Source organism: Capra hircus, chromosome 1 (genome assembly GCF_001704415.2).
Source record: "Capra hircus breed San Clemente chromosome 1, ASM170441v1, whole genome shotgun sequence".
NCBI classification, from domain to species: Eukaryota; Metazoa; Chordata; class Mammalia; order Artiodactyla; family Bovidae; genus Capra; species Capra hircus.
The window spans coordinates 106,663,760-106,686,381 of record NC_030808.1 but is presented as its reverse complement, the minus strand read 5'-3'; the positions used below and the strand labels follow the sequence as shown (position 1 = coordinate 106,686,381).

The following is a 22,622-nucleotide window of genomic DNA, read 5'->3' as shown; positions in this document are numbered from 1 at the left end:
TGGTTTCTGAGTTAATGAAACACAAATCAACAGTCTACAAAGCTTCTAAGTAAACTGTGAAACCCTAAACCAGGCAAACAAAAAGTTGTGGCTATCGTTGCTATTGGGTGGGCTGTTAAAATGTACAGACTCCAGAAAGGAAATCCTTCCAAGTGGGAGATCTTCCCCAAAAGGCAAGCTAGAGTTGCCAACTTAACCACGCTTTTACTTCAGTGCTAAAACAAAGAATTCTCAGGATGTTCCTAGCCAGCTGGGCTTTTGTTATGGACCTCGTAGTCACAGTGTGCTTTTTCCTTCACCCATTCTCCAAATTGTTTTCATTCCAGCTGCCCTGTATTCCCTTCATCATTATAAATTGGGAAGGTGATGGGGAGGAGGAGAATAATTAAAACTCATATTTATTTAGTTTTCCAGACCAAAGAGTTAGATGAGTTGGATGAGTCTAGGTTATCATCTTTTAGAGGGGATGGGTTTGCTTTCCAAAGCAAATGGAATAGCTGCATTAGTTAAGTAGAGCACTTCTGAATTATACGTATACATGAATAAGGGTAAGCATTAATATGTGTTGTGACTAGACTGTAAAGGGGTTAGTGATTTCCACCTACTGGTATTCACATCCTTATGTAAGTCTCTCCACTTGTGTGTGAATTAGACCTCATAGCTCACTTCTAATGATCAGAAAAAGGCTAAAATGATGAGATGACACTTCTAAGTTGAGGTTATAAAGAACTCTGATTTATGTTTCACTCACACGCTCTGTGCCCTTCACAACTGCTCTCACAAAGCTGCCAGGTTGTGAGCTGCCCAGTGGAGAGGCTACATGTAAGGAACTGAGGGAGGCCTCCAGACATTTGCCAACAAGAACTGAGGCCCTCAGTTCAACGGCCCTTGAAAAATGGAAGCCTGCCAACAACCATATTGGTGAGCTTGGAAGCAAGTCCTCTCCAGTTGAGGGTGCTTCAGGTGCTACTAAAAACCCTGGCCAACACCTTAATTGCAGCCTTGTGAGAAACTCTGTGTCAGAAGATTTACTAAGCCATGCCTGGATTCTTGACCCAAAGAAACTAAGAGAAAATAAATATTGCTGTTTTAAACCACTAAGTTTATTTATTAGGCAGTCATCAATAACTAATAGTTATAGTTGCTAAGCAGCTAAAAGATAGACTATATGGATAGCTGTTGGTTTCTGTCTGCCCAGAATCAAATGCTATCTTTTCTAGTAATTATGCCTTGGTTTTCCTTTGGGGAACCATACCCATTATTCTAAGTGACTAAGTGGTTTTGATGGGGTTGATTCCATTCCCTCCAACTCCCAGCTAAATATACTTGACCCAGACTTGGCCCATGAAATCCAATGCTGAGACTTCTGCTGAAATTACTAGGGGGCTAGAGGGAAAAGCACTCTTTCTGTTGGGCTTGAAGTTGGTAGAATGTAAGCCAAAGGAGACACAGCCTTTGTACAAATGAAGCCAATACAGAAAAAAGGAGAGTACAGGAAGAGAAAGTGATGGATGGAAGTCCAGTTGACCTTATTTAAGCCTCTGGATCCAATAACACCTCATCAGTCTATCTCTTGAATTCACATGGACCAATAAATTTCTTTTGTTTCTTTATTCTTTACCTTCATTTAATCAATCTGAGATAAATTTATGAAAAAAAATTTCAACATATTAATCCAGAAGGTCCCATGAGAACAGGAACCAAATCTGTCTTATTCAAAACTGTATCACCCATTGCCTAGCTCAAGGCATTGCAAGTAGGTTACCAAATGAGTAAATGAAACTGTTGTTAAAAAAGAAACAGTCCTTATCTTTTAGTTGTATATATTGAAATTTCTGCAGTTGAAATGATATCTAAATTTTCTTCAAAATAATTGGGGCAGGGGAAAAGTACATATGGACATGAATGTGGCAGGCTTGATCATGGGCAGAGGGTTGTTGCGGCTGGGAAATGAGTACAAAGAGATTCATTATATTATTGTCTCTATTTTGGGGTGTTTTAAATTCTCTATAAGTTTAAAATTTTTTAAATAAGAAAGTAGAATAAAGAAAACGTATAAGTTACCTAATCATTATCACTAATGACCCTATTGTCCAAATTTTAAAATCTGGATACTCAGCCTAAAGAATACTTGAACAGACCCAGTTAAGAAATCACAAGGTATGTTTTCAAATTTTTATAGTTATTACAATCATCTAAATTCTGAATACTGAAGATAGAGGCAACTGATAAGGACACCAGAAAGAAAGGGAAGAAGGTAGAGCTCCCGTTACTTTGGCAGCTGGTTTGCCATGAACACATCATCTTTGGCGACTCCTCCTACCTTTCATCAACTAACTTTTAAAATATTTGTCAAGCTCTTATTACATGTGAGGCACTGGGCTAGGCACCATAGGGAGATAAAGATGAGTGAAATATAGTACCATGCCCTTAAGAAGCTTTAATTCAGTTCAGTTCAGTCACTCAGTCATGTCTGACTCTTTGCGACGCCATGAACCACAGCACGCCAGGCCTCCCTGTTCATCACCAACCCCTGGAGCTTGCTCAAACTCATGTCCCTCAAGTCGATGACACCATAATAAACAAAGATAATTCCTTATTCTGTATTGTAAACTGAATATGTTGGGGGGAGGAAGCAGATTTAATCAACTATGAAACATAATCATACCTGCATGGTCCTTCTTTTAGTTAATGTTACTTGAAAATTCTTCCACTCCCAGCGTTGCTCCACCACATGTGCAAAAACAACGTGTCCATTTCCACAGGCTCCAGCAATCTGGGTGCCATCAATTGACCATGCAATATTAAATATGCTACCAGTGTTGGGTTTTTCTAAAGCATATGACCACTGGGGAAGAAAGAACAAAAAATAGTTTAAAGAAGTTTTAAATTGGGCATATGTTAACATAGTAAGATGATTTTTTAAAAGAACAAGTCTTTACTGCAGAATTAATAAGGAATATTTTTCTTAATAAAATGATAGTGTACTGAGTGGAAGATAAAGACATGATTTTTTTTTTCTAAGTACATAGTAGAATACATGATGTGATAAGAGTATAAAATCTCTTAAGAACTGCAGAACACTCACACCATTTCGATTTGCATCATTTGATTCACTTTTAAGCAGTTAATACTCAATGGGTAAATACAAACATTCCAGAGGGAAAAAAATAAAGACATCTTACTATTAATTCATAAGGATTTCTACAGTCCCTACACCTAAAATTTTACTACAGTATTTTAGTAACTGTCATATTGAAACTAAACACACAATGTGACTAAAGCATCTCTAATACATATCTTAAACCATGAAAATACAAGTAAATAGATTTTTCCTTTTTTTATTCACAGTGCAGTATGACATTTTATAGAATCTGTTTGAGAAAGCAATCTAGCAAAATCAATAAGCATCAACTGGATGAAACTCTTGTGCGTGTCAGTGTGAATAAGATAGTAAGAAAAAAAAACTTTTACAAAAATGATATTATATGCATTTTCTTTCATTCTTCGGATGAAATATACACTTACTGAAAGGATGATTTGGCTAAATTTACTTATACTTTCTTTCGATTCTTCCACTCTTACTATGATTTTAAAAATACCCAAAAACCAACCACCCAGAAAAATCTTACTAACTTAATATTAGTTTCAGGTGTGCAACATAGAGATTCAAAATTTTTATAAGTTATATTCCATTTAAAATTTCTATAAAATACTGGCTGCATTCCCTTTGTCATTTGTGCTTTTAAAGAGATTCAAAGCTCTAAGTATCTTTTCTTCTCCAAATAAGCCATGGAACAGTGGATGCATATTTGCATTTCTAACCACGAGAAAGAAACTAGGCAGTCTCTCTGGATGTAATTTACTGATGCTAGTAGCAGTAGCAGCAGCAGCAGCAGCAGCAACAGCAAGAACCCTGAAGATTATCCCTCTCACTTATGCTTATCTCTTTCTTTGATAACTACCCCTTCTTTGAAGGCAGTGTTATTCAAAATGTGCTCAAGCCAGCACCATCTATATCATCTGTCATCTTGTTAGAAATGCCAATTATATGCTCTATATCATCCTATTGAATCTAAGAGGCAAGAGGACCAAGAAACTTTTTCTTGTTGTTAGTCTATTCTTTAAAATACAGTTGATTTGCAATGCTGTGTTAATTTCTACTGTACAGCAAAGTGATTCAGTTATACATATACACTCTATTTTTAATATTCATTTTGATTATGGTTTATCATGGCATACTGAATATAGTTCTCTGTGCTATACAGTAGGACCTTCTTGTTTATCCATTCTAAATGTAATAGTTTGCAGCTGTCAACTCCAAACTCCCGGTTCTTCCCTCTCCCCCCTCCCTACCTTTGGCAACCACAAGCTGGTTCTCTGTCTGTGAACCTGCTTCTGTTTCGTAGATATGTTCATTTGTGCCGTATTTTAGATTCCACATATAAATGATATCATACAGTATTTGTCTTTCCTTCCTGACTTACTTCACTTAGTATAATAATCTCTTAGTATAATAATCTCTAGTTGCATCCATGTTTCTGCAAATGGCATTATTTTGCTCATTTTTATGGCTGAGTAGTAGTCCATTGGAGAAGGCAATGGCACCCCACTCCAGTACTCTTGCCTGGAAAATCCATGGATGGAGGAGCCTGGTGGGCTGCCGCCTATGGGGTCGCACAGAGTCGGACACGATTAAAGTGACTTAGCAGCAGCAGCAAGCAGTATTCCACTGTGTATATAGATAGATATATAGATGATAGATAGATAAACACATCTTTATCCATTCTTATGTCAATGGACATTACGTTCGTTCAGGAAACTTTTAACGAGCACTTCAAGAATCTTAAGCATTGTAAAGTTAGGACACTGGTTCTGAACTCTGGTTGTACATTAGAATTATCTGGGAAGCTTTAAAAAAAAAAAAAAAAACACAAAACCCAGAAATGCAACCAACTAAACCTAGAATTTGGGTGGAGCCTGGGTATGTTCTTAAAAGTTCTCTAGGTGATTTTAATGTAGAGACACTATTCTAAAAGAAAAGCAAAACCCATGATTTCCTTTAAGACTATCATTAGCTGTTGGCTCACTGTTAATACCATGACAATTCATTTGCTAACGCTTGAGAAAATTACATGACCTTTGCTTTATCCTCTAAACTAGCTTCTCTTTGTTATATATCTATTTTTTTACATTCATCAAGCTTTTTCTTTGAAACGTCTTATTAGAATTTCAAATAAAGTATATTAGGAAGAGTAATATAAAGCAGTGGTTCTCAAACTTTAATGTGTATTATTATAGAATTACTTAGAGTCCACAGAGTCGCAGAGTCAGACACGACTGAGCAACTGAACTGAACTGAAGAGGGATTGTTAACATAAATTGCTGAGCTCCACCCCAGTCTCTCTGATTTAGTAGATCTAGGGTGAAGCCAAAGTACTTGCATTCTAACAAGTTCACAGGTGGTGTTAAAGCTTCTGGTCCAGCAACCACACTTTGAAAATGGCTGGTATAATGAACACTCATTACTCAGCTTCCACTTAGCAACTAATGGGTAATTCTTATCTCATGTGTACCACCATCATGGCCCAGATCTTTCTGAGCAATCCCTGATATCATTTATAATTTCATCATGAAGAATGTCAGTATATATCACTAAAAACATAAATTTTTTAAAATCCAACCTCAATATCATTATTAAACCTAAAAACAATGAACAATAACTCCTTAATATTATCAAAGCACCTAGTCACTGTTCAAATTTTTCCAGTTGTCCTTTTTTGCCTTCAGTTTGCTGGAATCGAGATACAAATAAGGTATAATTGGTTGAGAAGTCTGTTAGACTTCTTTTGATCTATGTTCCCCTTACACATGTTCTTTCCCCTTGCAATTTTCTGTGGCTGAAGAAACTGGGTCATGTCTTGTAGATTCCCATAGGCTTGAATTTACCATCTGCATTCTCGTGGGGTTAACATGTTACTCTGTCCTCTTTATTTCCTGTTAATTGATAGTTAGATCTAGAGTCTTGATCAGATTCAAGTTTGATTTTTTTGGCAAGAAAACTTCATAAGTGATGTTGTGTTCTTCCAGCATAAAGCGTTTAATGTCTGAATGTCTTTTTATGTTAGTCAGAAATGATGATCATTGCCTAGGTGAACTAATTCATGTGCAGCTGCAAAATGGCAATATTACAATCCTTCTTGGGATTCCCTGGTAATTTACAATCTTTCTTCACTTACTAACTGTAATAGTTCTACAAAAAGAAACATCTTCTCAACTATTTGGATACCTTGGGATATAGTTCATATATCAAAGCACAGAATAAATTCTTGACTATTTCCCATTAATTATTAGCTTTCAAAAATACAAATTTGAATAGTGACTGGATAATTAAGAAATTACTGTTAATTGTTTTTATACTGTTAACAACGGTATTGAGTTATGTTAAAAAGTCTTTGTGCTAGACTTTCAGTCTAACTTTCAGCTAAATATCTACTGAAAAATTTAGTGGTGAAATGATATGTCAAGGATTTGCTCAAAAATGAGCCAGTAGGTGATGGTATGATGAGGCAAGAATCAACCATTAGGTAATAATTGTTGGGTAATGGGTGAAGTAGCTCAGTTGTGTCCAATTCTTTGCGACCCAGTGGACTGTAGCCCACCAGGCTCCTCCGTCCATGGGATTCTCCAGGCAAGAATACTGGAGTGTGTTGCCATTTCCTGCCATTTCCTTCTCCAGGGGATCTTCCCGACCCAGGGATCGAACCCAGGTCTCCTGCATTGTAGGCAGACACTTTAACCTCTGAGCCACCAGGGAAGCAGACATTTATTACACTAGTTGGTTCCCCTGTAACCTCCAAATGGTAACCAAGAAATCTGATTGCTTAGTATCATGAACTCATTAATTTTAACGTTTGATGTGTTTCAATCAATATAATGTTCCAATTAGCTCAGTATTAGCCAGTGGGATCCTCTTTCAGTTAGTCTTTAGACTATTTGACAAAATCCTGTAGTCTTTGATCACTTTCCTTACTTGATACAAGGACAAAATGTTCCAGACTCATTTTTATATTTCCTGCCCCACACCTGGCATCCATCTTTTCTTCAGTGAGTCATGGTTCACTTTATGGAAATGCGGAAAATGGTGCTGAAAAAACCCCCACAAATGCTAAGGGTGTCCACTGTTACTGAGTTGATCATTTAAGTCTTTTCTAGGCCTTTAAAACAGACAGCACTAGGACATTTTTTCAATAACTCAAACTTAAACTTCCAATTCAAAGCCAGGAAATTAATGTAGGATTTCTGTTTACCCTCTCCAATCTTAACCTTCACATCTCCGTTCACTTGGCCAAAAATCCCAGTTAAGAGCATCAATGTAAGTAAATACCCAGGATAACAATATCAATACCACAAAGCAAATAGTTACAAATGAGCTTTAAAATTTCTTTTTTCATTCTTTTGCCCTTAAATTTCCATTAAAAAAATTAAAATTTATTGAGATATATTTCACTTATGAAATTCTCCCTTTTAAAGTATAGAATTCAGTAGTTTTTTAGTGTAGTCACAGTTGTAACCATTACCACTACTAACTTCAGAACATGTTTATCACCACAAAAAGAAACCCATACCCATTAGCAGACATTCCCATCCACCCCCTGCCCCCCACCCCCACCCCCGCCAAGCTCCTGGCAACCACTAATCCACTTTCATTTTCTATTCTGGCCATTTCATGTAAATGAAATAATACACTATGTGATCTTTTATGATTGGCTTATTTCTCTTAACATAATATTTTTAATGTTCATCCATGTTGTAGCATGTATCAGTATTTCATTACTTCTTATTGCCAAGTAATATTATATTGTATGCATATATCATGTTTTGTTTCTCCATTCATAATTTGAGAGGCATTTTTCAGCTTTGTTTACTATTATGAATAATGATCCTATGAATATTTATGTATAGGTTACTGTGTGAATATGTTTTAATTTCTCTTGGGCACATGACTAGGAATGGAACTGAAGTGTCTATGGTAACTCTATGTTTAATTTAACATTTTAAGGAACTGCCAAAATGTTTTCCAATGTGGTAGGATAATTTTCTGTTATGTCTCCACTGTAAGCACAAGGAACAGAAAATCACATCATTTAGTCACTTGAACTAGCTCCTCTCTAGGTAGGTATACAAATGACTGAGTACACAATTCAGTTCAGTTCAGTTCAGTTCAGTCGCTCAGTCATGTCCGACTCTTTGCGACCTCATGAATTGTAGCACGCCAGGCCTCCCTGTTCATTACCATCTCCTGGAGTTCACTCAGACTCACGTCCATCGAGTCCGTGATGCCATCCAGCCATCTCATCCTCGGTCGTCCCCTTCTCCTGCACACAATTAGTATCACTTTTTTTTTCACTTACTTTGGGTTTAGGAATTGCTTTCTAAAAATTTAGCTTTGTTTTATAATTATGCAACATACTTACATGGATTCAAAGTTTAATTTACCAAAAAATATATACATAAAACAATGTATAATCAAGGAAGTCCAACCTCTATCCCTTTCCCCTCGCCCATTCTCTCAATATAGATAACTATTTTATGTTTTATCCTGTTTTCCTTCATAAGTGTGCATGTGCAGAGTCATGTGTGTGTGTGCATGCACATGCACTGCTGCTGCTGAGTCGCTTCAGTCGTGTCCGACTCTGTGCGACCCCGTAGACGGCAGCCCACCAGGCTCCCCGGTCCCTGGGATTCTCCAGGCAAGAACACTGGAGTGGGTTGCCATTTCCTTCTCCAATGCATGAAAGTGAAAAGTGAACGTGAAGTCGCTCAGTCGTGTCCGACTCTTCGCAACCCCATGGGCTGCATCCTTCCAGGCTCCTCCATCCACGGGATTTTCCAGGCAAGAGTACTGGAGTGGGGTGCCATTGCCTTCTCCAACATGCACTAGCATTTATCTATGAAAGGGGTAGAAGTGGTGGTACAAATATGTCCAATATTAAGACATGATCTATTGTAGTATAATATATGGATATACACCTTCTTTTACAGCTACTGATAGTATGATCAATATGTTTTTATGTTTAATATATGTTTAATACATAATATGTTTAATATACTCTGTATATGCATACATGTGAGTTTTGGATTGTTACTCTGAACCTAATTCCCCTATAAACTCCTTAAAACACTAATGGGAATAACATTCCTTGAGTTCTTGCATGTTTATACCAGTATGCTTATGGACCTTTATTCTAAAAGACAGAATACCTGTAGTATCCTATGTTAACCATTGTACAGTGACACTATTTAAGCCTGATGGCATTCTGAGTTTCCTCCCTTTATGAGTGATTTGCTCTTTTCCTTGTATGTCACAGGACTTTTTTCTTCTTTAAAGTCCTATAGTTATATTAGCGTATACCTGGGTGTTGGCCATCTGGGTAGTTGTCCTGGGTATATTGGGTATGCCTTTTCAATATCAAATTCAAATCTCTTATGTTTGAGGAAATCTTTCTTGAATAGTGGCTTTTAGTATTTTTCTGTTCATTGCTTTGGGTCTCTCCTTTAAAGATGCTTATTATATACATAGGCATATTTATATAATTTACATCAAACTTCCTCTATCTTCTGTATCACTTCCTATCAAACTTCATATCTCTTTTGCAATTTCCTTGCTTCCATTTCACATTCTATTTATCTTAAGGTATCCACCTTGTTCATTTGCTCTTATATTCCTTCTGGTCTTCACTGCTGTAATAATTTTTCCTTTTTAAAATAACTCCCTCCTAAGTTCTGTCACCTCTCCTTAAAAATCTCGCATTTTCCCATCACCTCATTTCCTACTTTTCCTAGTTCTGATTTACATGATTATTTCATAGCTTTTGTCATGTTTTTAATATCCTTCAACTTCTTCTGAATTAATTGGTTGCAGTGCTTGTCTCTTTATGGCATGCTTTCGTTGTCTTTGGTAACATTATGATTTGACTGTGGCCCTGATCTGCTCATTTTCAAGTGAAAAGGGTTTTCCTGTACACTCATGGGAGGGAGGAATGTCCCAGCAGGATAGCTCTAGAGCTCTCTCTTCTGTTGTTTTCTTGCAGTGATTGAAAAAAAAAAAAAGAGCCTCCAGTTTTTGAGATGGGCATTCTCTGCTTCTTCCACAATTTTATCTGGATCCATTCTCATCTTTGCTCAATTGTCTCTGTTGTAATCAAACTGAATTTTCATCTCAGCAATCTCTGTAGCACAGGGCTTTGCACCAAGAGGAAGCTTGACTTGTTAGTTTCAAGAGTACATTAGACCCAGACATCTCCAGCACTGCCAGATCCTGTCATGATCCCTCAGCACTTAGAATTGGATTCCATGGAACTGTCTTTCCCATTTCAGCTGCTGTTCTCAGATTGGCCTGTCTTACTTACAGGCCTTTGTTGGTGATTTGGGAATTCTTTTTTTATGATCTTAGAAGCCTGATACCACATTTACCTATCAGTGATACTTTTGAGAAGCACTTGACCATACTGGTGAGGTTTTCTATCTTTTTCAGAATTCCAAGCAATAAATCGTAGCTAACACGGTTTTCTTAGAATACAGAATATGAAAACATAAACATAAACTACTTTTGACTTGGCTAAGTGAAAATAATTTATTTAAAAAAACAGTATGAATGAGTAAAAAACAGAAGAAAAATAATAGAAATAGTAGTTATTGTAAAAGAAGTTTATGGAATAATTTGCATTCACAATAACTCATCCAAGTGAAACACCAATGCTATTTTGAGCTGTCTATGAAGAAGCACTATGCCACTGAACAAGAACACACAGTCAGCTGCTGTCACGCTTTTGAGAGATTTAGCAATAAACAAGCTTACTTTGTTTTGCTGCACTTTACTTTCTTGCTCATTGCAGATGTTGTATTTTTCAAAAATTAAAGGTTTGTGGCAACCCTGTGCTTAGCAAGTCTATCAAGCAACAGTTTTCCAATAACGTTTGCCCATCTCATGTCTGTCACATTTTGGTGTTTCTAGCAATATTTCAAATTTTTAAATTATTATGGTATTTGTTACATTGGTCAATGATCAGTGATTTTTGATGCTACCATTGTAACTGAGGATGTGGTGGAAATAGCAAGAGAACCAGAATTATAACTGGAGCCTGAAGATGTGTCTGAATTACTACAATCTCATAATTAAAATTTAATGGATGAAGAGTTGCTTCTTCTGAATGAGCAAAGAAAGTGGTTTTTTGAGGTGGAATCTACTCCTAGGGAAGATGCTGTGAAGATTATAGAAATGAGAATAAAGGGTTTAGAATATAAAATGAACTTGTTTAATGAGGCAGTGGCAGGGTTTAAGAGGATTAACTCCAATTTTGAAAGAATTTCTACTGTGGATAAAATGCTATCAAATAGCACTGCATGCTACAAATTGTTTGTGATGGAAGAGTCAATTAATTCTTATTTTTCAAAATTGCAACAGCCACCCCAGCCTTCAGCAACCACCACCCTCGTTAATCAGCAGGCATCAACACTGAGGCAAGACCCTTCACCAGCAAAAAAAATTATGACCACTGAAGGCTTAGATGATGGTTAGCAGTTTTTTTAATCAACCAATTATTATTTAACTAATTATTTTTTAATTAAGATATGCACATAGTTTTTTCAAAAATATAATGCTGTTACGTACTTAATAGACTATAGTATAGTATACACATAACTTTTATATGCACTGGGAAACCAAAAAGCGCATGTGACTCCTTTTATTGTGATATTTGCTTTATTGTGATGGTCTAGAACCAAACTTGAAATATCGCTAGCAATATCTCTGAGGCATGCCTGTATTTTTTGTCTAAATGCAGTCAGTCTTGAAAAGTTGTGAGGCTAGCCAGTTTAGTTTTGTCTTGGGCAAATATCACTGGCACCTCCCCAAATACCCATAGTATTCTATGGCTAGCCCCAAATTCTCCCCATTAAAACCCATTTCCCTGGTAACAGTATCCATGCCTCTCTTTTCACACTCTCACCCAAAATCTACTCTCAGCTAACCAAATTACTCAGAAAAGATCCTGATAATAATAAGTTCAGTATATTACTCCCATGAAACTATTTCAAGAAATAACAAATTGTTAAAGCAAACCAATAAAGCTAATAGGAGAAAGTTTGTCATTAATAAAGAGGGGGTGAAAACCTTCCCCAAACACCACCCACATAACTCACTGCTAAGACTGGCTTTGTACCACAGTTATAAAGGTGGTTTTCTAGTATTGCCGTAACAAATTACCATGAACGCTGAGGCTTGAAACAACACAGCTTTATTATCTTACAGGTTCATAGGTCATAAATCCCACACAGATTTCACTAAACTAAGATAAAAGATCCTGAACTCCTTACTGCCAAATTCAGACTTAAATGGAAGAAAGTAGGGAAAACAACTAGACCATTCAGGTATGACCTCAATCAAATCCCTTATGATAATAAGGTGGAAGTGAGAAATAGATTTAAGGGACTAGATCTGATAGATAGAGTGCCTGATGAACTATGGATGGAGGTTCATGACATTGTACAGGAGACAGGGATCAAGACCATCCCCATGGAAAAGAAATGCAAAAAAGCAAAATGGCTGTCTGAGGAGACCTTACAAATAGCTGTGAAAAGAAGAGAAGCGAAAAGCAAAGGAGAAAAGGAAAGATATAAGCATCTGAATGCAGAGTTCCAAAGAATAGCAATGAGAGATAAGAAAGCCTTCTTCAGCGATCAATGCAAAGAAATAGGGAAAAACAGCAGAATGGGAAAGACCAGAGATCTCTTCAAGAAAATCAGAGATATCAAGGGAACATTTCATGCAAAGATGGGCTCAATAAAGGACAGAAATGGTATGGACCTACCAGAAGCAGAAGATATTAAGAAGAGGTGGCAAGAATACACAGAACTGTACAAAAAAGATCTTCAAGACCAAGATAATCACAGTGGTGTGATCACTCACCTAGAGCCAGACATCCTGGAATGTGAAGTCAAATGGGCCTTAGAAAGTATCAACTACGAACAAAGCTAGTGGAGGTGATGGAATTCCAGTTGAGCTATTTCAAATCCTGAAAGATGATGCTGTGAAAGTGCTGCACTCAATATGCCAGCAAATTTGGAAAACTCAGCAGTGGCCACAGGACTGGAAAATGTCGGTTTTCCTTCCAATCCCAAAGAAAGGCAATGCCAAAGAATGCTCAAACTACTGCACAATTGCACTCATCTCACACACTAGTAAAGTAATGCTCAAAATTCTCCAAGCCAGGCTTCAGCAGTACGTGAACCGGGAACTCCCTGATGTTCAAGCTGGTTTTAGAAAAGGCACAGGAACCAGAGATCAAATTGCCAACATCCACTGGATCATGGAAAAAGCAAGAGAGTTCCAGAGAAACATCTATTTCTGATTTATTGACTATGCCAAAGCCTTTGACTGTGTGGATCCCAATAAACTGTGGAAAATTCTGAAAGAGATGGGAATACCAGACCACCTGACCTGCCTCTTGAGAAAGCTATATGCAGGTCAGGAAGCAACAGTCAGAACTGGACATGGAACAACAGACTGGTTCCAAATAGGAAAAGGAGTACGTCAAGGCCGTATATTGTCACCCTGCTTATTTAACTTCTATGCAGAGTAAATCATGAGAAACGCTGGGCTGGAAGAAGCACAAGCTGGAATCAAGACTGCTGGGAGAAATCTCAATAACCTCAGATATGCAGATGACACCACCCTTATGGCAGAAAGTGAAGAGGAACTAAAAAGCCTCTTGATGAAAGTGAAAGAGGAGAGTGAAAAAGTTGGCTTAAAGTTCAACATTCAGAAAATGAAGATCATGGCACCTGGTCCCATCACTTCATGGGAAATAGATGGGGAAACAGTGGAAACAGTGTCAGACTTTATTTTTTGGGGCTCCAAAATCACTGCAGATGGTGACTGCAGCCATGAAATTAAAAGACGCTTACTCCTTGGAAGAAAAGTTATGACCAACCTAGATAGCATATTCAAAAGCAGAGACATTACTTTGCCGACTAAGGTCCGACTAGTCAAGGCTATGGTTTTTCCAGTGGTTGCATACGGATGTGAGAGTTGGACTGTGACGAAAGCTGAGCGCTGAAGAATTGGAGCTTTTGAAGTGTGGTGTTGGAGAAGATTCTTGAGAGTCCCTTGGACTGCAAGGAGATCCCACCAGTCCATTCTGAAGGAGATCAGCCCTGGGTGTTCTTTGGAAAGAATGATGCTAAAGCTGAAACTCCAGTACTTTGGCCACCTGATGCGAAGAGCTGACTCATTGGAAAAGACCCTGATGCTAGGAGGGATTGGGGGCAGGAGGAGAAGGGGACGACAGAGGATGAGATGGCTGGATGGCATCACTGACTCGATGGATGTGAGTCTGAGTGAACTCCAGGAGTTGGTGATGGACAGGGAGGCCTGGCCTCCTGCGATTCATGGGGTCGCAAAGAGTCGGACACAACTGAGCGACTGAACTGAAGTGAACTGAACTGAAGATAAAAGAGGTGTTGGCAAGGCTGCGTTCCTTTTTGGAGGCTTTGGGGTAGGATCCATTTCCTTGATCATTCAGGATGTTAGCAGAATTTAGTTTCCTACAGTTAGTTGTAGGACTAGATTCCCCATTCCCAAACTGAAAGTTCTAGAGGCCACCTGCACTCCTTGCCTGTGGTCCCCTTCCTCCTTCTTTAAAGCCAGCAACAGAGACTGAGTTGCTCTCACTTCGAATGTCTCCTCCTCCTTGAAACGCTTACACAGCCAGGAAAGAGTCTCAGCTTTAAAGTAGTAGTATGATTAGTTTGTGTCAACCTGAGTAATCCAGGATGGTGTTACAGGTAAAGGTCCATTATTTGTATCTGCAAAGTCCCTTTTGCCATTTAAGGTAACATTCAGAGGTTCTCAGGATTAGGGCATGGGCCATTTTTGGGAACCCCATTATCTGGCCTACCACAAAATTATAGCAATCAATTTGGGGATTTTAAGTAACACTCAGAGGTTCTCAGGATTAGGGCATGGGCATTTTTGGGAACCCCATTATCTGGCCTACCACAAAATTATAGCAATCAATTTGGGGATTTTAAAAGCTTGTTAATTTTTTCCCTAAAGGTTCAAATATAAGCATAAACACATGAAACAATATTTTTAACACTTTTAAAAAGTAGTTTGTGGTTTGTGGTTTTCACTTTCAAAAGGCTATTCACAACTAGAAAGAAACTAAACTAATTAGATGACATTGTCACCAAGTGATAGTAGGATCTTGGTTATTATTCATGTGGTACTGAAGGATTAAGGATATGTATATATATAAAACATTAAAAATTTTTTGAACAAGTTGCTTTTAGAAAGAAAAAGTTATCAAAATGAGTTTATAACATTAAGCAAAACATGCATTTAATATCCTACCATGTAAACTGTACAAAAAGCATTGAGATTGTAATCAAGAAAAAGAAAGCTATCATTTTTCATGAATATTTTCCAATAGTATTAAAAATTAGACTAAGAGACAGAGTCTTCCTTGGAGAAAATAAAGATAATCTCAGAATACTGGGAGAGGGGTGGGGAAAGTCCTCAAGGAGCAATTTTAATTGTCAAATCTATAGCCCTTAACAGATGATAGTGTAAATAATTAGATATGGACTAGTGGGCTGAAAAAAATCTATAGAATTATTTAAAAGAAGGAAGAGTAAGTAAAAGAGGAAAGGTAATTTCACTGAAGGCAATGAAATAAAAGGAAATAACATCTTTTCTTTAATCAAAATAAAGGACTTCTTTACATGATTGGTATCTCTGGCAATGACTGATCAGAATGTGTGAACATGGATGCTTGATTTATGAAATATTTACAAGTAAAAGAAAATATGAGAGAGATTTTAGAAGAGGAAACTACCAATTCTACCCAAATGGAGGGTGGAGGAACAATGACGTACTGCATGTAAGGAGTCAGAGCATGAAAGGTCCAGGTGCTAACAGGAGCTTCTGCATGATTTAAACATATGGGCATCTAGAGAACATTTGTCAAACAGAAGTTCTGTGATTCTAGAAATAGAGAATTATATTTAGATTTTAAGTACCAAAATCAGAAAAAAGCTAATTCATATTTGTGCTTTTTGGTGAAAAATAACATCAACAACACAAGATTTATTGATCATTTTTAAAAAGGTTTTTTTTTTTTAAATGTTTTAAAGTTACTCCACCAGAGAGGAAGTTTAACCAATTTAGCTTCATCCAAAATAAGTAGTGAGCGTGAGTGAAGTCGCTCAGTCATGTCCGACTCTTTGCGACCCCATGGACTGTAGCCTACCAGGCTCCTCCATCCATGGGATTTTCCAAGCAAGAATACTGGAGTGGATTGCCATTTCCTTCCCCAGGAGATCTTCCTGACCCAGGGATTGAACCCTGGTCTCCGTCATTGTAGGGAGATAGTTTACTGTCTGAGCCACCAGGGAAAATGAGTAGAGACATATCTAAAAACTCATCATTATCCTATTCTTTATTCATTCTCCTACAGTTATAATCTTTGCCATTAAATAACTAGTTACTTTATTATCTGTTTACATATCAGTACTCTCAGAAAAAGTGAGCTACTCCCAGAGGATGCTCAGTCGCTCAGTCATGTCCTACTCTTTGTGACTCCATGGACTGTAGCCCGCCAGGCTCTTCTGTCCATGGGGATTTTCCGGGCTATAATACTGGAGTGGGTTGCCATGGCCTTCTCCAGGGGACCTTCCCAACCCAGGGATCGAATCCAGGTCTCCCATGTTGCAGACGGACTCTTTACCATTTGACAGGTATGGGTATTATTATTTGAAGAGTCAAGAGTACCACATAGTACTCACACACACAAATATCTGCTGAATGGATGAATGAATGAATGTGCCTGTGTCCTGAAGCAAGCCTTTCTTCCCAGAGCTTAAACTATGACTTCAACCAAATATGAGTTTTAAAATTAAAAAAAAAAATCAAAGGAACAAATTAAAAGCCAAAGATTTACAAATTTTAAACTAGCTTTCTCAAAAACATCAACCAAACTGACTAACTGGGTCAATTCTAGAAAAACTAGTCAAAATGCTGCAATGTAAGCCATTAACTGAGTTACATCAATTGAGTGAATGTAAGTCACTAAAACCGAAAACATTTTGTCTGTACGATGATGCATTAAAATGCAACATTTATAGAACACCTCCTACGTGTTAGGTACCGATTTTTAAATGATTAAAAGTAAATTCTGTAATAGAATTCTGATTTTGTATTGCTTACCAAATTTCACAATTCTGGACAACAGAATGTAAAGGCAGTTTAGTTCCCTCGATGGTTTATACTTCATGGTTTCTAACAAAGTTGGTTTTATAGCAAATCTGAAAATATAACTCTCATTATAAAAGCAGAAATTTACTCATGTAAGAAGAAAAACTCTCAGAGGATTAAAACTGAAAATTTTTGGCGAATATGGCTAAGGAGGCTTTGAAACACAAATAGCAACCTCCTGGGTTGGCGGTCTCCCTCCCCCATTTTCTAAGCTCTGGCCCTCTCCAGGGATCCCCACAGTTACTGCTAGACTCTTGATGGCCATTTTTATGCGGCATACCCCAACCTGCCTAGACATATCTGATTAGACCAGGCTGGGCCAGTAACTTCTTCTCTAAAGGTGTTTAAAACTAGGACTAAGCTTCTTATTTCAGTCTGGCAGCTCTCTTGTATAGAGATGGACACTTGAGAACTGTTAACACTGGTCACCTTCAAGCAGGTAAACTGGGGAGGGCTGGGCGAGGGGTCAGTTTGCTGGGAAAGGACAAAGAGGGATAAGTAGGGAGAAGCAGAGGCAAAATGCACAAAAGGACCATGTTCTGTGTTTTCTTAGCACTGCAGTTTCCTGAGGTCTGGCTTCTGGAAGATAACTCTGTAACCTTAGAGGAAATTGCTCTTTTTGATCAACGGTTTCTGCTACTTGCATCCAACTATAATAAAATACATGATAAATAGTCTGAAGTTATAGGATCAGCCATGCTTCTCTAGCACTGCCTGAGTTCTTCCCACTTCTGGCACCGTATGTACAGCACTACCTCCTCTTATGCCTGAGTACTAAGTCGCTATAGTTGTGTCCGACTCTTTGAGACCACAGGAACTGTCCATGGGATTCTCCAGGCAAAAGTACTAGAGCGGGTTGCCCTGCCCTTCTCCAGGGGATCTTCCAGACCCAGGGATCAAACCCACGTCTCCTGCACTGGCAGGCAAGTTCTTTACCATTAGCAACACCTGGGAAGCCCACCCCTCTGTACAAACCTTACACTAAAAAACAAAGAAGCACCACACTAATACTGCTCATAAGAGGAAGCAAGCGGTATGTCCGGTGCCCACGGGAAAGGCATCATAGAACTGTGGGGCTGAAAGAAGAGAGATGATCACTTAGCCCAGCTCATCTATTTTATAGATGAAGAACCTGAAGGTCCAAAAAGAGCCTTTAATTTTGTAATTTGTAAATTCACAATTGGAGTCTAGACTCCAGGGCTCTACAAACATATCAATACTATTTCTACATTAAAATAAAAAATAAGCAATTATACTAAACAGCATAAGGCAGAGAATAATTCAGAATTTGTCTTTAAAGCATTATCCTATCAAAAGAATATTATGTACCTTTAAGGGAAGATACCTTTTTTTTCTCCTGTATTCTGTCAAACTGCTCAGGCATGGGGGTTATTTCCCAATAGGGAAATAAGAGTTATTTAAACTAAAAAACATGACTTAACTATAACAACTTTTACAAGTACCTCTGAAATGTCAAACTCACTCTTCTCTTTACTACTTGTATATAAATATACTGGACTTCCCTGGTGGCTCAGACGGTAAAGAATGTGCCCTCAGTGTGGAAGACTTGGGTTTGATTCCTGGGTTGGGAAGATCCCCTGGAGGAGGGCATGGCAACTCACTCCAGTATTCTTGCCTGGTGAATCCCCATGGATAGAGAAGCCTGGCCAGCTACAGTCCACAGGGTTGCAAAGAGTCAGACATGAAAAAGGATCCTCAAAAGTACATATCTTTAGCCAAGCTAGATTAATTGAATTCGTAAAATTATGTGTTCACAAACTAAGTTTAAGCGGGAAAGAAAACAGATGCAAAGTTTCTCTTTAGGGCACACTAATTAATAATTTTTAAGATCAATAATCTAATATACCAGCAATTAGCAAATTGCATGTCGAATTACATGTGTTGACATACATAACTGACAATGAAAAGTTATATACAGCAGTAAGACCAGTTACTGAAGATGATGAATCATAACAATTATACTCATTGAATGGGAGAATGAATGAATGGAGGGAAGTATTATTATTATAATGACTAACTGATATTCAAGAACAGAGCAAATGAAAAAAGTTCTCTTACACAAGCAATAGCACCACCTACTGATAAATACAAGCAACAACATCAGTTAATTTAAAATCTGTTCAAGAAAACTTTTTATGTTCAGCTCTTTTCCCTTGAATTCTGTTCCACTTAATGTAATACAATGCAATTAATTAATATATCCTGTGTACTTATTTATAATTTATAAAGTATGCTAAGTCGCTTCAGTCGACTATTTGCAACCCCATGGACTGTAGCCCACCAGGCTCCTCTGTCCATGGAATTTTCCAGGAAAGAATACTAGGGTGGGTTGCCATTTCCTCCTCCAGGGGATATTCCCAAACCACGGATCGAACCCGGGACTTCTGCATTGGCAGACAGGTCACCACTAAGCACCACCTGGGAATAACTTATAATAACTAAAGTTTTTATTTTATATCTTTGAATCATGCATTTTTAAAAATTAATAGTAAAAATAAAATTTATTGTGGAATATTACAGGAAATTACAGTTTGTGCCTGATATTCGCTAACCGCTTCTAAAATAATGCCATCTCTCTTTTGTAGCTTTATTTTTTATAACATTTATTACATAATATGTATTTATCTTGTTTTTTATAGTCTTGTCTGCTGGAGTAAAAACTCTTTTAAGAGCAGGGAATGTGTTTTGTTTACTGCTGTTTCTTTAACACTGAGGGCAAGTGCCTGGTACATAACAGACAATAAATATTTGTAAAGGAATTAACAAATATGAAAATTTTGTTGTTGTTGTTCAGTCATGTCTGACTCTTTGCAACCCCACAGATTGCAGCACACCAGGCTTCCCTGTCCTTCACCATCTCCCAGAGCTTGCTCAAACTCATGTCCACTGAGTCGGTGATGCTATCCAACCATCTCATCCTCTGTCATCCCCTGTTCCTCTTGCCTTCAATCTTTCCCAGCATCAAGGTCTTTTCTAATGAGTTAACTCTTCACATCAGGTGGCCAAGTAATGGAACTTTTCAGCTTCAGCAAGAGGCCTTCCAAAGAATATTCAAGACCGATTTCCTTTAGGATTGACTGGTTTCATCTCCTTGCAGTCCAAGGGACTCTCAAAAGAGTCCCAACACCACAGTTCAAAAGCATCAATTCTTTGGTGTTCAGCCTTCTTTATGATCCAATTCTCACATCCATACATGACTACTGGAAAAACCATAGCTTTGACTATACAGGGGCTTCCCTGATAGCTCAGTTGGTAAAGAATCCACCTGCAATGCAGGAGACCTCGAGTTGATTCCTGGGTCAGAAGATCCGCTGGAGAAGGGATAGACTACCCACTTCAGTATTCTTGGGCTTCCCTGTGGCTCAGCAGGTAAAGAATCCACCTGCAATCTGGGAGACCTGAGTTCAATCCCTGGGTTGGGAAAATCCCCTGGAGAAGCAAAAGGCTACCCACTCCAGTATTCTGGCCTGGAGAATTCCATGGACTGTACAGTCCATGGGGTCAGAGAGTCAGACACGACTGAATGACTTTCACTTTCACATTGACTATATAGACCTTTGTCGGCAAAGTAATGTGTCTGCTTTTTAATAGGCTGTCTAGGTTTGTCATAGTTTTTCTTTCAAGGAGCAAGCGTCTTTTAATTTCATGACTTCAGTCACCATCTGCAGTGATTTTGGAGCCCAAGAAAATAAAGTCTGTCACTGTTTCAATTGTTTCCCTATCTATAAGCCATGAAGTGATGGGACCAGATGCCATGATCTTAGTTTTCTGAATGTTGAGTTTTAAACCAGCTTTTTCACTCTCTTCTTTCACCTTCAACAAGAGGCTCTTTAGCTCCTCCTCTTTGCTTTCAGCCATAATGAAACCAAATGAACAAATAAATATGCAATGTGTTTTTAAACTTCCTTGAAAGTACAATAGCTGTGTCAAAGATTTCGAGGATCTTGACAGACTCTGCCAAATTATACTTGAGGAAAGTTGTAGGGACAGAGGCCCATTTCCCTCATTTTCTGATGAATAGGAAATAGCATTATATTGTAATGTTTATTTGCATGATACCCATTACTAAAGAAATTGAATATACTTGGGATTTATGGGAGCATTTACAATGCACTTCTTTTATTCTTTGCTCATTTTATTTTTCAGTTAAAGATTTTTATTTGGTTCTTTTTTTTATAATTTCTGTAAGACCTGATTTAAAGTCTTTGTCTAATAAGTCCAACAATGCACTTCTGGAGGGACAGTTTCTATTTCTTTTTTTCCTATGAAAGGGCCATATTTTGTGTACTTTGCATTTTTTGTTAAGAAGTAGACCTTTTTGAATATTAAAATGTGTTAAACTCTGGAAATCAAATTCTTCCTCCCTCCCCAGGGATGCTGCTGCTGCTTTTTGAGGACAGTAGTCATCTGCTCATTTAGTGATTTTTCCAAATTATCTTTGCAAAGATTGTACTCCCTTCATGTACAGGCACTGAAGTCTCCATTCTGTTATCTCAGTGATCAGCCAGCAACCTGAAAAAGTCAACAGAAAGAAAAAAATACTTTCCCACTCTTTCCCAATCGGCTCTGAGCTGGGGCACTCCTTCAACACTTGGCCAGGCCACCTATAATTCTGCCTTGGCCTTCACCTCCTGCCTGTGCAGAACTCAAAAGTCTGCCAATGACACACCTCTAAAGTCCTGTGTGTCTAGCCATGAGCATGTGTGTTGCACACTGAAATCTCAGTATATGTGACAGCTCTCCGATGCCCTTATTTTTCCATATATCTTCTGTCTCAGCCTCTTTCTTCCCAGGTTTTTTTGGTCTATCTGCTGCCTGCCCCATTCACCAACCCTTGTTCCAAGTGGCTGTGCATAGTATGTCTTCACATGCTTTCAACAGATGCCACATGGGTAGCCTCTCCAGCTCTGAGAGATTTCCAAGGAAGGCAAAACAAAGACAAGCCTTTATGCTGGTCTCTCAGGGGAATCACCAAAAGGGTCAAAAAGTACAACTATAGTTTTTTAAGGACATGGTACTCCTTGGAAAGAAAGCTAAGACAAACCTAGACAGCATATCATAAAGCAAAGACACCACTTTGTCAACAAAATTCAGTATAGTCAAAGCTATGGTTTTTCCAGCAGTTATGTATGAATGTGAGAGCTGGACCATATGAAGGCTAAGCACTGAACAATTGATGCTTTCGAAATGTGGAGCTGGAGAAGACTCTTGAGAGTCTTGCACTGCAAGGAGATCAAACCATTCAATTCTAAAGGAAATCAGTCCTGAATATTCATTGGAAGGA

At 38.1% G+C, this 22,622-nt stretch overlaps 1 protein-coding gene across 6 annotated transcripts in view; it reads right to left on the bottom strand.

Moving 5' to 3' along the window:
- Positions 1-22,622, bottom strand: part of IFT80 (intraflagellar transport 80) — a 127,517-nt gene that overhangs the window by 53,986 nt on the left and 50,909 nt on the right. For all 6 annotated transcript variants that reach the window (XM_018048286.1, XM_018048274.1, XM_018048290.1 and 3 more), the window contains one exon: positions 2,669-2,848. In XM_018048286.1, coding sequence (XP_017903775.1) covers positions 2,669-2,848 — 180 coding nt within the window. The remainder of the gene's footprint in view (positions 1-2,668; positions 2,849-22,622) is intronic.